This window comes from Cydia strobilella, chromosome 4 (assembly GCF_947568885.1).
Source record: "Cydia strobilella chromosome 4, ilCydStro3.1, whole genome shotgun sequence".
NCBI lineage: Eukaryota > Metazoa > Arthropoda > Insecta > Lepidoptera > Tortricidae > Cydia > Cydia strobilella.
Genome location: NC_086044.1, coordinates 32,284 through 47,673, shown reverse-complemented (window position 1 = coordinate 47,673; position 15,390 = coordinate 32,284). Strand labels below are relative to the sequence as shown.

The window sequence follows — 15,390 nt, the reverse complement described above, 5'->3', positions numbered from 1 at the left end:
AAAAGTAAAGACTTAACAGTGTATATAATTTATTAAAATAATATTTTGGCTGATTCTTTGTACATTACGGGTTTACAATAATATACACAAATAAAAAACACTACAAAATTGAGTGCGTTATCTGGCGGTCTAGCATGAGTTGCGTGCATACATAACGAAACATACATCACAAAATTCTACATTGAGATTATAAAAATGACAACTTACATTATAAGCTCGGCAAGTTTCACCAGCCGAAAAAAAAACACCAAATCCAAAGGATATATCCTAAAATGGACCTTATTCTCGCCTGAACAATATATTGACATTCATGGACAAAAGAGCTTACAGTTTTTTTAATCGCTTTAAGCTTAACATATATCCTTATATATACATATTTATACATAACGAAACATACATCACAAAATTCTACATTGAGATTATAAAATCGACTACTTACATTATAAGCTCGGTAAGTTTCACCAGCCGAAAAAAAACACCAAATCCAAAGGATATTCTAAAGTGGACCTTATTTTCGCGTAAACAATATATTGACATTGTTAGACAAAAGCGCTTACAGTTTTTTTTATCGTTTTAAGCTTAACATATATCCTTTTAAACCAAAGAGTCTGAATTAGAACCCGTTTCGGTTTAAATAGATAAAATAGTGGTCACAGAACACAAATCACAGTATAATATATGTATTACTATCATCTAAAACATATTCATATTCTTTTATTTAGTATTGATTATACATTGTCAATATAAAAAAAACAGTAGTAATATGCTAATTGTACAGTTAAGTCATATAAATCATACAAAAAAACTGTGTTCAGGAACAAACCTAGGCACTTCTCATTGTCTTCAAAGCTATTTTTAAATGAGAAGTGCATGCATGAAGTAAATGCTAGTTGTACATGCAAAATCGGTTCATAAGGCTAGTTACACAATACAACAATTTTTTTCAAGTAAAGATATATATATATATATACGCGATAAAAACTACGCCGGCTCCGACCCTTTTTTTTCTCGGTGTGGGAATGCTGTTTCGCATCGTCCCCCTGGGGGTATGTGGGACTCTCACCTCCCGGCTCTTTCCATTGAGAAAAGAGGGGGAGGAGCCTACCCACTAAACCAACATCCTGGGGGGCATCCTGGGATCGCGAACATTCTACCACGACGCCCCCGAGGGGGAGGAGGGTCGAAACGCTTTGACTCTCCCCCAAGGATTCGGAAACCTTCATTTTGGAGTTGGTTAAAACGACACATAGTATCAGTACCAAGAGGTGTCAAGTGTCTAACGACTCCCGAGGCTGACTGACGTTTCATCACATCGTGATTATAATATAAAGTTGTAACTACTGAGGTTATTTGTTATTTGGCACTAGGTACCTACCTTTAATCTCAAGCGATATGTCAACGATGCACCCACGTACTTAACAATAACTTACACAATCCCGCTACTATATATATTCTAAGCTCGATAGGTATTTTAATATCCATACTAATATTATAAATGCGAAAGTGTGTCTAGACAGACACTCTGTTACCTCTTCACGCTTAAACCGCTGAACCGATTTAGTTGTTTGGTATAGAGATAGTTTGAGTCCCGGGGAAGGACATAGGGTATTAGCTTTTAGCCCAGAAGTCATCCTTTAAAGGGGCGAAAAAGGTGGAGGGGGGGGGGGGTTAAGTTTGTATGGGGAATCAATAAAAAGCAGATTGGATAAAAAATAAGCTACCCAAATTACTAACTCCACGCAGACGAAGTCGCGGACGAAAGATAGTATAAAATAAATGTAAAGACAGTTAGGTACATTCAGTTCCATTTTTGCATTGAATTAAAGTATCAATGTCATTAAACAAAAAAAAAACGCTTAATCTTAATTTGCAAGACCGAAGGGATCCGTGAACAAAGTCGTTGTACGGAGCACTAACAAACAATCATCTCGGGATTACGGCAACTGACAATTGATAACGAATGAACAAATCTGCAAATATCTTAATGCGTTTTTGATAAGAAAGGAGAGGAATTAACCCAATATTACTTGTAAAAAAACATGTTATCTTTTACCGACCGTTGATAGGACAATGATAATATTGCTAGATTTACATGGAAACATGTGTTTACTTATGTGACGCCCCTAAAATTGTTTGCGGCCATACGCTTCGACAACCGCTTACCATCGGGCGAGCCGAACATTTCTTCATCAAAGTATCACCGAGTAGACTGATCCTTAGAGTAAATTCGTAGTGTTACAGCATGTAACGATAGTTTTAAACCAGAATCGAACCGATGGTTATTAAAACTTATCAAGGAATATTCTCACTCAAACATAAGGAACTTTACAAAATGCTTAAAAATAAACTCTTCTGTCAAACAGTTTTGTACTAAACAATTAAAAATAACAACATAACAAGTAATCCTAATACTACACCCTACACATAAAGTAGTAGGGTAGGTAAAGAGCAAGTTTCCTCTTCACTCCTAATGAGTTTCCTCTTCGGGCGCGGACGAAAGCGCCTCGACGGCTGCCGTGTCGATGGTACATCTGAAAAGATACAATTTTATGGTCAGTTCTGTGATTGGAGCATTGTTGAAAATAAATTCTTTTTTCAACAGTTTTACTTTAAATAAGACTATAATATAACCGCGAAAATCTAAGTTCGCAAATTGCGGGAATTTTTCTCTGTTACTCTAATTACGCCTTCATTGGAGTAAAAGAGAAAGATCCCCGCAATTTGCGAATTTCGGTTTTCGCGGTAGCCCCTCGGATTTCGCTGTGAATTTGTTTTATTTTCTTAATTTGGGAATTAAAACAGTAATAACGTTATAATTCATGGATAACATATTGAAAAGCAGAGAACCCAGTTTTGACCCTTGCGGTACCCCTTAAGCCTATTTCGAATTGAATAACTACACGCCTTCAATAACTACATTCGGCCTGTTTTCCCTCAAACAACCTTCAACCTTGTCGACCTTCAAACAATAAATCAATATTCCGAAGAATAAATGCAGATTTTCCAAGAGTATGTCATTATTGACTTCGTCAAACGCCTTCAAAAGGTCAGTGCATATTACCAAATAATTTTAGTCAATATCAGAAACGCGAAACGGCCAAGCCACATATTTTGAATAAGGGGTAGAGTTAGAAGCTTGGCTCTATGCATTATGTGCGATTGCCAAGTCATTATATGTATTAAAAATTAAAGATATCTAAAAAAATTATACGGTTTTAACACTGACTAAAATAACCGACTTGGTATCACATTAAATACATCTGAAAACTTTTTTGTAGTAGAAAAATTGCGTTGCGAGACTTGCATCTTTTTACATGTAATGTGTTGCGAACGCAACCTTTTATTTGTAATGCAGTAGCTAAACGCAGCCGTCGGGCTCGCTTACTATGCGGAGGCTTATTTAAATGCACCAATAGGAGCGCTCCACATAACCTGTATCGCGGCCAATTAGAGGCACCTAAATTTAGACTACCATTTTAACATTCAAAATTAGCTAAATCACTTTCGCATCAGCCTCCATACTATTACCACCACTTCTACACTTTTAACCGTTTACGTCAACTGTACCTTGTAAAGTAACCAGCACCTATTGATTATAAGTTTACTTCAAATCGAAGTCTTTTTATTTGTCGTCGAGACCTGCACGGCGGCTACATATGAAAAGACTTCGATTCTAAATTTAGGTGCCTCTAATTGGCCGCGATACAGGTTATGTGGAGCGCTCCTATTGGTGCATTTAAATAAGCCTCCGTATAGTAAGCGAGCCCGACGGCTGCGTTTAGCTACTGCATTACAAATAAAAGGTTGCGTTCGCAACATAATGTTTTGGTGGAATGTAAAATTTGGAACCCCTGTGTTACCTTCTACACTGTACAGTAGTCCTCGCAACTCGTAACCCTGGTGGGGTGGTGGGGGGATGGTTCAGTAGAACTGCTTGAGCTGCTCGTAGGAGAGGAAGAAGATGATGTTCCAGGGCCCCATGCGCAACCACGTGGGCACGAAGCCCTTGTACAGCGCCAGGAAACCCTCGCTACGCACCGTCTGCCACGTCACACAACACAAACATATCATCTTCTAAATGAGGAGGATGTACTGGAATACTCAAGTATGATTACAACAAATTGCAAAAAATAATAACACGATATCGCAAAATTCGCAAAATCTCCTAGTTATAGCCCGGAAGCGCTCAATAATGGTCTTCGATCAAGTCTTTTTTCGTTTTAGTCCAGCTATTAATGAGTAAAGCGGGTCAAACCTACAAAGATTATTAATATTGAAAGAATGTGTTACTAATAAATTATTAGTAATAATCTTATTTGTCTGTTTCGAAATTAGGTCTTACAGCAACCTAAGCCTTTTCTCTAAAGAAGGGCCAATTAGTAGGTATAGTAGTTGCGTACCCGTAAAAAGCAGTCGATGGTGCCGGTGTATATCTTCTCGGACGGTCTGCTGACGTGGCCTATCACTTTTCTTTGGTTCATCATTCTCGTCTGAAATACCAAATGGAACAATTAAGAATTAAGACGAACTAATACGAATACCGCACGCACAGTGCAACAATAGGGCAGTACTTCGGAGCGGCTGTGAGGTTGTCGAGAGGCGAGTCTGCGGTAGTCAGATCCCGGTGATCCGTTCAGCAGGCCGCCGGCGTAATGACATTTTACTCTTCCAACCTGGAGCATATACGTAGGTCCCGCTCTTGCGACTCCACTCTGGCCGGCCAGTCAAGGCAAGCACATAGGCGAGGGCCAGATGACAGGGCCCTCTGGAATAGGGGTCCGCGGTGTCGCCACTCACCGTCAGCTCGCCACAAGCTGCCCCCGCAGGATTGCTATTATTATAATTTGTATCTCCTTGTGGACTTCACTGGCCTATAAATCCCGGTCTATTGATAGGCTCGCGTAAGGATATTGATATACGACGTAGAGGCCCCTTGGAGAGCTTAAATGTCATGTAGAACGCCTGCTGAAACCCGTTCACAGGTGCAACAATAGACACCCATGAACCGGTCGCAGCAAGCATTGGGACTATTGTAGAAAGAGTGAACAGTATACCGGTATTGTAAAGAAGTCCGGACACCTGCCATAACAATGTTTTCACAAGTTATCGAGGCAGGCGGTGACTCGCCGCTGACTAGATGGGCCCCTGAAACTGCCGTCGTGAAGACGACCAGGAGCAACACCGGTGTGAGCGGCTCAGGGGTGTCGAGAGGTGTGCGCCGCTTTCTACCCAGTGGCTGTTACCAGCCACTGTGCCAACTCGCGTCTTATGCATCTTTCACTTCCAACTCTGGAGCATATAGCTCTAGCGACTCCTCTCTGGACGGCCAATGAAGGCAAGCCAGAGCTGAGAGTCCTGCGGATCCCCTTGGGGTCCACTCCGACCGACGAAGACACGCCGGAGACGGAGACCCTGACTGACTTTCGGGAGCACTCGGGTCCGTGAATTGTATATTTAATTAAATAAATTAATATTTACAAATATTTAAAAACATTTTTTATATAAATGTTATTAGCCTAAATTATACCAAGGAGGATATAATTAGGATAGAGCGGTACTGTCATAGTAAATTTTGTAACCACAGTAAATTCACTGCCATCTGTCGACACACGATTAAATCTAAAAATAAAAATATCAAAAACTGTATTTATATATGGATAAATGTTTTTTTATTTGCAATATTTGCATTAATTATTTTTATATTATTTTGACCCATGTCGTTTCACTGATATGCGTTAAAATTGTTAAATAACAAACGATACCGTCAACGCCATCTATACGAGAGTAGGCCAAAGGTAGTGGCGCCATCTGATCGAGAATCAAATTTTCTTGATTTTCGAGGCACGTTTTTTCCTTAGACTGTATCCATCTACTACGGAGTTATATCTATTTTTAATTATACTTATCGACCACTAAACAAATATGACATGAAGCGAAGTTACCGGCAAAAACTTGTCTATGCTGAAGGCTTCATGTAGGTATAACTGATTAGACTGGGTTTTTATTTCGGTTACCGGTAACAGAGGTTAACTCGATCGGATACGGTTACCGAATCAAACGATAACCGATACGGGAGGGGTTTTAATAGCCACCTCTAAAATAAGCCTACGGAAAACCCCGGTTAAGGTAACCGGCGCGGCGCCGGTCCCCGGACTCACCCTGATCACATCCAGCGGCGTACTGGCCACGGCGCTGCCCAAGCTGGCCAGCAAGCTGGACGCGAAGTGGTTGAAGGGGGTGTCCCCTAGAGCCGGCAGGAAGCGCTTCTTGCAGGCGTCGTAGACGGGCAGCTCCACGGCCGCGATGACGGCGGCGCGCTGGCTCGTGGCCCCCGCGCCGCGCCACAGCCCGCGCGCGCCCTCCAGCCTCCACATCTCCGCGAAGCAGCGCACCAGCGCGCGCTTCTCCGACCCCATCTGCAATGGGAAATGTACACAGACACGTCGGATACGTCCCCCCCCCCTCCTCCCCCTACCCCTGCCCATAGCGCTGGAGAAGCCGCCCGCGAAGGCCGCGCAGAAGGTGTTGGCGGGCAGATGTTATGTTAGAGCACAGGTGAGTACTTGTACCTGCATGCGCACTTTGAGCACGTCGGTAGGGTTGGCTATAGCGCTGGAGAAGCCGCCCGCGAAGGCCGCGCAGAAGGTGTTGGCGGGCAGATGTTATGTTAGAGCACAGGTGAGTACTTGTACCTGCATGCGCACTTTGAGCACGTCGGTAGGGTTGGCTATAGCGCTGGAGAAGCCGCCCGCGAAGGCCGCGCAGAAGGTGTTGGCGGGCAGATGTTATGTTAGAGCACAGGTGAGTACTTGTACCTGCATGCGCACTTTGAGCACGTCGGTAGGGTTGGCTATAGCGCTGGAGAAGCCGCCCGCGAAGGCCGCGCAGAAGGTGTTGGCGGGCAGATGTTATGTTAGAGCACAGGTGAGTACTTGTACCTGCATGCGCACTTTGAGCACGTCGGTAGGGTTGGCTATAGCGCTGGAGAAGCCGCCCGCGAAGGCCGCGCAGAAGGTGTTGGCGGGCAGATGTTATGTTAGAGCACAGGTGAGTACTTGTACCTGCATGCGCACTTTGAGCACGTCGGTAGGGTTGGCTATAGCGCTGGAGAAGCCGCCCGCGAAGGCCGCGCAGAAGGTGTTGGCGGGCAGATGTTATGTTAGAGCACAGGTGAGTACTTGTACCTGCATGCGCACTTTGAGCACGTCGGTAGGGTTGGCTATAGCGCTGGAGAAGCCGCCCGCGAAGGCCGCGCAGAAGGTGTTGGCGGGCAGATGTTATGTTAGAGCACAGGTGAGTACTTGTACCTGCATGCGCACTTTGAGCACGTCGGTAGGGTTGGCTATAGCGCTGGAGAAGCCGCCCGCGAAGGCCGCGCAGAAGGTGTTGGCGGGCAGATGTTATGTTAGAGCACAGGTGAGTACTTGTACCTGCATGCGCACTTTGAGCACGTCGGTAGGGTTGGCTATAGCGCTGGAGAAGCCGCCCGCGAAGGCCGCGCAGAAGGTGTTGGCGGGCAGATGTTATGTTAGAGCACAGGTGAGTACTTGTACCTGCATGCGCACTTTGAGCACGTCGGTAGGGTTGGCTATAGCGCTGGAGAAGCCGCCCGCGAAGGCCGCGCAGAAGGTGTTGGCGGGCAGATGTTATGTTAGAGCACAGGTGAGTACTTGTACCTGCATGCGCACTTTGAGCACGTCGGTAGGGTTGGCTATAGCGCTGGAGAAGCCGCCCGCGAAGGCCGCGCAGAAGGTGTTGGCGGGCAGATGTTATGTTAGAGCACAGGTGAGTACTTGTACCTGCATGCGCACTTTGAGCACGTCGGTAGGGTTGGCTATAGCGCTGGAGAAGCCGCCCGCGAAGGCCGCGCAGAAGGTGTTGGCGGGCAGATGTTATGTTAGAGCACAGGTGAGTACTTGTACCTGCATGCGCACTTTGAGCACGTCGGTAGGGTTGGCTATAGCGCTGGAGAAGCCGCCCGCGAAGGCCGCGCAGAAGGTGTTGGCGGGCAGATGTTATGTTAGAGCACAGGTGAGTACTTGTACCTGCATGCGCACTTTGAGCACGTCGGTAGGGTTGGCTATAGCGCTGGAGAAGCCGCCCGCGAAGGCCGCGCAGAAGGTGTTGGCGGGCAGATGTTATGTTAGAGCACAGGTGAGTACTTGTACCTGCATGCGCACTTTGAGCACGTCGGTAGGGTTGGCTATAGCGCTGGAGAAGCCGCCCGCGAAGGCCGCGCAGAAGGTGTTGGCGGGCAGATGTTATGTTAGAGCACAGGTGAGTACTTGTACCTGCATGCGCACTTTGAGCACGTCGGTAGGGTTGGCTATAGCGCTGGAGAAGCCGCCCGCGAAGGCCGCGCAGAAGGTGTTGGCGGGCAGATGTTATGTTAGAGCACAGGTGAGTACTTGTACCTGCATGCGCACTTTGAGCACGTCGGTAGGGTTGGCTATAGCGCTGGAGAAGCCGCCCGCGAAGGCCGCGCAGAAGGTGTTGGCGGGCAGATGTTATGTTAGAGCACAGGTGAGTACTTGTACCTGCATGCGCACTTTGAGCACGTCGGTAGGGTTGGCTATAGCGCTGGAGAAGCCGCCCGCGAAGGCCGCGCAGAAGGTGTTGGCGGGCAGATGTTATGTTAGAGCACAGGTGAGTACTTGTACCTGCATGCGCACTTTGAGCACGTCGGTAGGGTTGGCTATAGCGCTGGAGAAGCCGCCCGCGAAGGCCGCGCAGAAGGTGTTGGCGGGCAGATGTTATGTTAGAGCACAGGTGAGTACTTGTACCTGCATGCGCACTTTGAGCACGTCGGTAGGGTTGGCTATAGCGCTGGAGAAGCCGCCCGCGAAGGCCGCGCAGAAGGTGTTGGCGGGCAGATGTTATGTTAGAGCACAGGTGAGTACTTGTACCTGCATGCGCACTTTGAGCACGTCGGTAGGGTTGGCTATAGCGCTGGAGAAGCCGCCCGCGAAGGCCGCGCAGAAGGTGTTGGCGGGCAGATGTTATGTTAGAGCACAGGTGAGTACTTGTACCTGCATGCGCACTTTGAGCACGTCGGTAGGGTTGGCTATAGCGCTGGAGAAGCCGCCCGCGAAGGCCGCGCAGAAGGTGTTGGCGGGCAGATGTTATGTTAGAGCACAGGTGAGTACTTGTACCTGCATGCGCACTTTGAGCACGTCGGTAGGGTTGGCTATAGCGCTGGAGAAGCCGCCCGCGAAGGCCGCGCAGAAGGTGTTGGCGGGCAGATGTTATGTTAGAGCACAGGTGAGTACTTGTACCTGCATGCGCACTTTGAGCACGTCGGTAGGGTTGGCTATAGCGCTGGAGAAGCCGCCCGCGAAGGCCGCGCAGAAGGTGTTGGCGGGCAGATGTTATGTTAGAGCACAGGTGAGTACTTGTACCTGCATGCGCACTTTGAGCACGTCGGTAGGGTTGGCTATAGCGCTGGAGAAGCCGCCCGCGAAGGCCGCGCAGAAGGTGTTGGCGGGCAGATGTTATGTTAGAGCACAGGTGAGTACTTGTACCTGCATGCGCACTTTGAGCACGTCGGTAGGGTTGGCTATAGCGCTGGAGAAGCCGCCCGCGAAGGCCGCGCAGAAGGTGTTGGCGGGCAGATGTTATGTTAGAGCACAGGTGAGTACTTGTACCTGCATGCGCACTTTGAGCACGTCGGTAGGGTTGGCTATAGCGCTGGAGAAGCCGCCCGCGAAGGCCGCGCAGAAGGTGTTGGCGGGCAGATGTTATGTTAGAGCACAGGTGAGTACTTGTACCTGCATGCGCACTTTGAGCACGTCGGTAGGGTTGGCTATAGCGCTGGAGAAGCCGCCCGCGAAGGCCGCGCAGAAGGTGTTGGCGGGCAGATGCTCGACCGCGCCGCCGTCCGCGCGCCGCGCCGCCAGCGCCTGCTTCAGCGAGTAGTACGTGCCGAACTTTATCGTGCCGTACGTCGCCTGCCGGAGGACCGCCGGCCATATCCTGCATGCGCATGGACGACCATTCATTGCAAATATACAAATACACAAATAAGAAACATTTTACAAGTTATGGCAATAGAAAAATTCTAATTTATTTGGTCCGCTTGGCTAACTTAGCGGTTTCACTCACGTATTTTTAGTCACCCGCGCGACATGTTTCGGAGAACCTAGGTGGAGACGATTTTCGAGCGTTAACAGTGCCCGAGTTAAATTCGATTATTTGGTCCGTTAAAAGTTTGGTTAGTTACATTAGGTAGAAGTTAGCGACTAATAGGATACATTTCCACCCTAAGCATACTTAGATTGACTACCCACCAATCCTACCATATCTAAACGACAGAAAAATTGGCTACAGGCTTATTTCACTCATCGATCAGATAAGGAAAACGTCGCAAAAATGACGTCAGACCAAAAAAAACAGTCGTGACCTAACAACAAGGCGTTGCGTCGCTACAATACACAAATATCCGTTGCACAGAAAATAAACAAGTTAATTATCGTAAATCATTATACATGTACTACTATTGTACTGTATTGTATTTATTTAATTCAAGCAACATGGCTCATAAAAGCTTTGAAACATAAAAATCTATTAAATTTAAAATACAAACTTAAAAATTTAAAGAATTAATATATGTATTACTAAAATATTAACTAAGTTACAGGAAACATGTCAAATATAAAAGAACACTACTACATTACTATTACTATTACTATGTATTACATTAACCATCAACACTTGTATTATTTAGTTGTATTACAGATCAACTTTTGATGACTAGTCGTCAGCCAGCGTGGCGTGGCGTGGTCAATTGTTTTTGTCCACATTCTTGCAATTACGCATTTACGTTAAAAATAAATAGCCATCCGATTTGAGTACGAGCCAACAACGGGAAATATAATGGGCCATGCACCGTTTACCCCGAGTCCCAATCCCAATAAATATAACGTCGATCCAAGCGCGTTCATATATAATATTATGGCGCAGGAAAAATCGCTCGTTTCCAAAATACCACACCGAAATTATCTACTTACTAAACGTTCTCAATACGTAAGATTACAATCACCGTCGCAATTAAGAGGCAAAGACGAGCATCAGACGACACGCGAGCTGCATTCATTTCTTAAGCTCAATTTTCTCCCCTTAATATCATTTCGAGGCGAATAAAGCGAATACCTATGTAATATCTGACGAGCCAAGCCATACTTTACCTTCCATACCAGTTCCAAACAAACTTAGACAGCACAGCAGTGTGTGCCTCATCATTAATTCTCTACTATCCTCACGAAAACCATAAAGAAAGAAGCCTGATGTAACACATTAGTTTAAACGACGTGGGTTTACCACTTTATACCTACTTAGGGAAAGAATAGAACATGCTTTGGACCTCAAGTTTGTACACAAGTACTTATTACAGGTAGGTAATAAGACTCAACCGCAGTTGCCGCAATACCTATTCATTTACATTCATATCTACGGTGCATTTTGATTGCAAAAGACGAAAAGGATTGGTTTACACGTGAGATGTCGTAAGCTTTGTTTAATTCTCTTTTCAAGTGTCATCATCATCATCAGGTCTTCGGGCCTATCTAATTCACAAAGATCTTTATACCCATTCAAAATAACGGTGCGGTCCGCACTAAATGAACAGTGTAGTTAACTACGTGAATATAGTACATTGTGCAACTGGGCGTAAGTTAAAAAATATTGCAAACGAGAGTATAGACTAGAGTTTGCAATATGATTACGCCCCGAGTTACACACGATATTTTTCATTACATTTGCGATACAAAAATGAAGTATAAAGAAAAAGAAACTGTTAATTATAATACTAGAAACTTCAGAACTCCCTAGGGAAAACGCTTTTTCTATAGTTCCCGCTAAGCCTGTGTGCAATTCCACATTTACTGGGCGAGTGTGATGAAAATATTATCATGTGGACTTGGTGAGTGTCATGATTGACAATAGCAATCGACAAACAATAAGATTACTATCCATTTACATCATCCTAATCCGCTATAGTAGGTATTACCGCGTATATTCTTGCAAGTAAAGCAAAAACGTCGTATGTTACTATCTAGTTTATATTTATGCCCATAGGAATAGAACTCATGGCGCATTAGGCATAAGAAGTTATAATAATAACGGCGTCTCGTAGCTAGAGCGATAAGATATTTATCTTATCGCTATAAAACAATATGATACGAAAGTTTGCAGTGTGTTTACTCAGCTAGTATTGTTGTTAATTAGTTAAGTTAATTAGTTTAGTAATGAAGTTTTGTGACCTGAAACGAAATGATACATTTGTGAGATGAAACAGCGGTAATAGAGTTTGCAAATGGTTCAATTATACGTTGTTGACCTGGAAGTGTCTACATTATTTATTATAAATGCGAAAGTAACACTTGCCTGTTAGCTCTTTACGCTTGAACCACCGAATTAAGATGAAACTTGGTATGGAGATAGCCTTAGTCCCGAGGAAGGGCACATCGTAGAAATTATAATTCTACGCAGACGTAGCCGCGGGCAGAAGCTAGTTCGTTATAAGGAGATTTGATTAAACCACGTGATTTCGCATATTAGTTGCACAGAGTTGCGGAAGTAGGAACGTCACGCTTTTGCACGCGATTGTGCTTCTTATCAGTAGCCACTTGTGTTCTACATCTACAACAGCATAAGAGACCTTTCAAAAGTGCGGAAACCGCGTCGAGATTCCGTTCCGTATCGTCACGTTAATTGTCCGATAAGTGATCTCTTTGAGGACGACTATAAGTATAATGCGATCACAATACTCGTACATGAATGCATCATCAGTGGCATGCCGCATGCGCCTGCAGCCTGCAGTAACAGTAAGCACCTACGATATATAACAACGCAGACATGGTGGCATTTTACATCGATGCGACATTGATACTTTTTGCAGGACCTATACACTTGTTCTTTATTTTAAATCTTGCTTTTCCCTCTAAGCAAAGAGCGCCCATTTTACTCCTACATTAGTGCACGGAATACCGGTGCTAGAAGGCTATAAGGCAAAAACGTTGCTCTATAGAAAATCGCTGCGTGATCTTTTACATAAAATTCAAAATATTGCCGTATCCGAAGTTTCGTCCTGTTAACATTTTCCTCCATCAAGGAAAGTTAATTTATGCGTAATATATTTTTGCACGCGGGAACGCCGTATCTAACTAATTTAACCACCCATATAAGCGGGCCTTGACCGCCGCCATGGCGAGCGTAACCATGATAACGAGATAACAAGCAGCATTCCAACAGATGTTACATTAACTTTTTCTGCAGATGTGAACATGGTCAGGCAGTAAATGAGAAATTGTACCCTAAAGGTAAGGGTTAAGGGTATCCCAATATGGCTAGAATGCTGCGCGAGGCCATTGAGATTAAGAAATATCCAAACTTTAATAGGGAAGATGGCTTTTCTCTACCACCAGCTTGGGATCCGGTAGTCCATCTGATAAAGGAACAAGCGAGACATAGACTGTGAGACCTTTGTGTTGAATGATGTTGGATGTTTTGAAAAGATGTATCCCAGCAAGTTTGTTGCCGGTTGTATATTGGGGTACCCTCCTACAATTTAGGAGGGAATTAAATCTTCTCAGGTCAGAGGTGTCGGGTTGGAGCCGGCGTAGCTTTATTGAGTATATAATCTTTACTTGAAAATAGTTGTATTGTACAACTAGCCTTATGAACCAATTTTGCATGTACAACCAGCCTTAAAGTTTATTGTTGATGGTTCATTATTTTTTGTATGTGGGTATTTTTGCACTCTGTAGCTTTTCCTCAGTCACCCGTTGACCATGATTGCTTTAAAGTAAAGGGTTTGAAACATCAGGATGTACTATAAATTCAATATACGCAATATAATCCGTTTTCATAGTTTTATTTCATAACATAATGTAGATTTTTCTTGAATTTATACATTTTGAAATCAAATTATAAGTTTTTTGTTTTGTAATAATTTTCTGTTAACAATAAACATCTTCATTCCATATGATGTAGCAAAACTTTTCTGTTATGTTTATATCCAATTATCCATCATAATTATAATCAACCCCTAGACCATGCAAAGTAAAGAAGAAAAAATGAGAACAAGCACCACAATACAGAAAGGCAGACACTCACCCGCAGTAGAGGGCCTTGATGCCCTCCTGGCGACTAGTCTTGACGAAGCAGTCCACCATGCCAGAGTAGCGCAGCTCCACATGGCGCTGGTCGATCTGCTGCCCCTGGATCTGCAGACGGGTCTTTGTTGTGTCGATGGGAAACGTCCCTGCACAAACAATACATTTTAACTATTACAATCTATCGCAACTAAATATGAGGATGATGATTTGATGTAAATGTAAAATACTACCTCTGTGAGTTCCTATAATTGGCTTCCTGTATCTACTATAATTTTTATGTTAATGTCACAGCTGTTGGATCTCCATATCTAAAAATAACTTAAATAAAATACAGAACTGAATAATATAATTCCATTATTTAGCCTTATCTTATCTTTGTTTATTCTCAGCCATGCGTAAAGATCGTGAAATTCAAATAGGAAAATGAAACATAGGTTAGAATATGAATTTTAGCTAAATGATTAAATTTACTAACCAAATTCTGCAACGATCGACGCCAGACCGCCGTAGATAAAGGGCCTCCAATCTCTATCTCCCATTAGATCCAAGCAGAAATATGATTTTTTTGAATTATTTGTGTTTATTCAATATTTTGCGAACACTCGTCCGTTTTAAAAATACTCGGTTAAGTTAGGTAGGGTAGGAATTATAACTCTTTGGGTACTTGGCTGGTGCTATGAAGAATAATATTAATCATGGAAGGTTCATTTAATTTACACCGCATACACGAAATAAAGTTTAAAATTCGCACTAATACGCGAAGTATCGTACGATACTGCTGCACGTTTCGCCATAACACAGCACGCCATAGAATAGACTAAATTAATTGTGATTGTGACAATTGACATTGACAACTAGAGTGTCACCCGCTGTCATCGATTGAGTTAAAATAAAAAGCCCGATTAATGCCCGATTATCATTTCTCATTCCAATAAAATTACATAATTTTCGCTTATTCACTCTTACATAAGTATACTATACTGCTCTCATTTCAGCAGCGGATTTAATACAGCTTCACATTATTTACACAAGTGGAACGTGGAATGGAACCATAGTGGAACACTATCTTGAACACTATCAAAGAATATAAAGGCTCCTCCACACTCATGCGCGAATCGCGGCGTGAAACCACGAACGCGAGTGTGGAGTGCACCCCCGCAAAAATTGGCAGACTTTTTTGTACAGCAAATTACAGACAAGGCGTCTCGATTGGTTATATCCTCCAAGAGCGAACTAGAGTCCACACCAAAGGTCCACACTCGGGTTGGCGGCTTCG

The 15,390-nt window shown here is 44.1% G+C and overlaps 1 protein-coding gene across 1 annotated transcript; it reads right to left on the bottom strand.

Annotated features, from left to right (window-relative positions):
* Positions 1-18: 18 nt before the first annotated feature.
* Positions 19-14,943, bottom strand: LOC134740431 (mitochondrial uncoupling protein Bmcp). The gene is made up of 7 exons (XM_063672864.1): positions 14,590-14,943; positions 14,113-14,260; positions 9,762-9,972; positions 6,159-6,416; positions 4,401-4,490; positions 3,861-4,041; positions 19-2,531 (listed from the first exon to the last, which is right to left on the bottom strand). The coding sequence occupies exons 1-6, from the start codon at positions 14,651-14,653 to the stop codon at positions 3,922-3,924; spliced, it is 891 nt and encodes a 296-aa protein (XP_063528934.1). The 5' UTR covers positions 14,654-14,943; the 3' UTR covers positions 19-2,531; positions 3,861-3,921.
* Between the last annotated feature and the right edge of the window lie 447 nt (positions 14,944-15,390).

Excerpts from the sequence above, each read along its gene's own strand:
- LOC134740431 (XM_063672864.1), bottom strand. The coding sequence starts at position 14,653 with ATGGGAGATAGAGATTGGAGGCCCTTTATCTACGGCGGTCTGGCGTCG. Across the intron at positions 9,973-14,112 it reads ATCAAGGCCCTCTACTGCGG|GATATGGCCGGCGGTCCTCC; the intron begins GTGAGTGTCTGC and ends ATGCGCATGCAG. Across the intron at positions 4,491-6,158 it reads CGCCGCTGGATGTGATCAGG|ACGAGAATGATGAACCAAAG; the intron begins GTGAGTCCGGGG and ends TTGGTATTTCAG.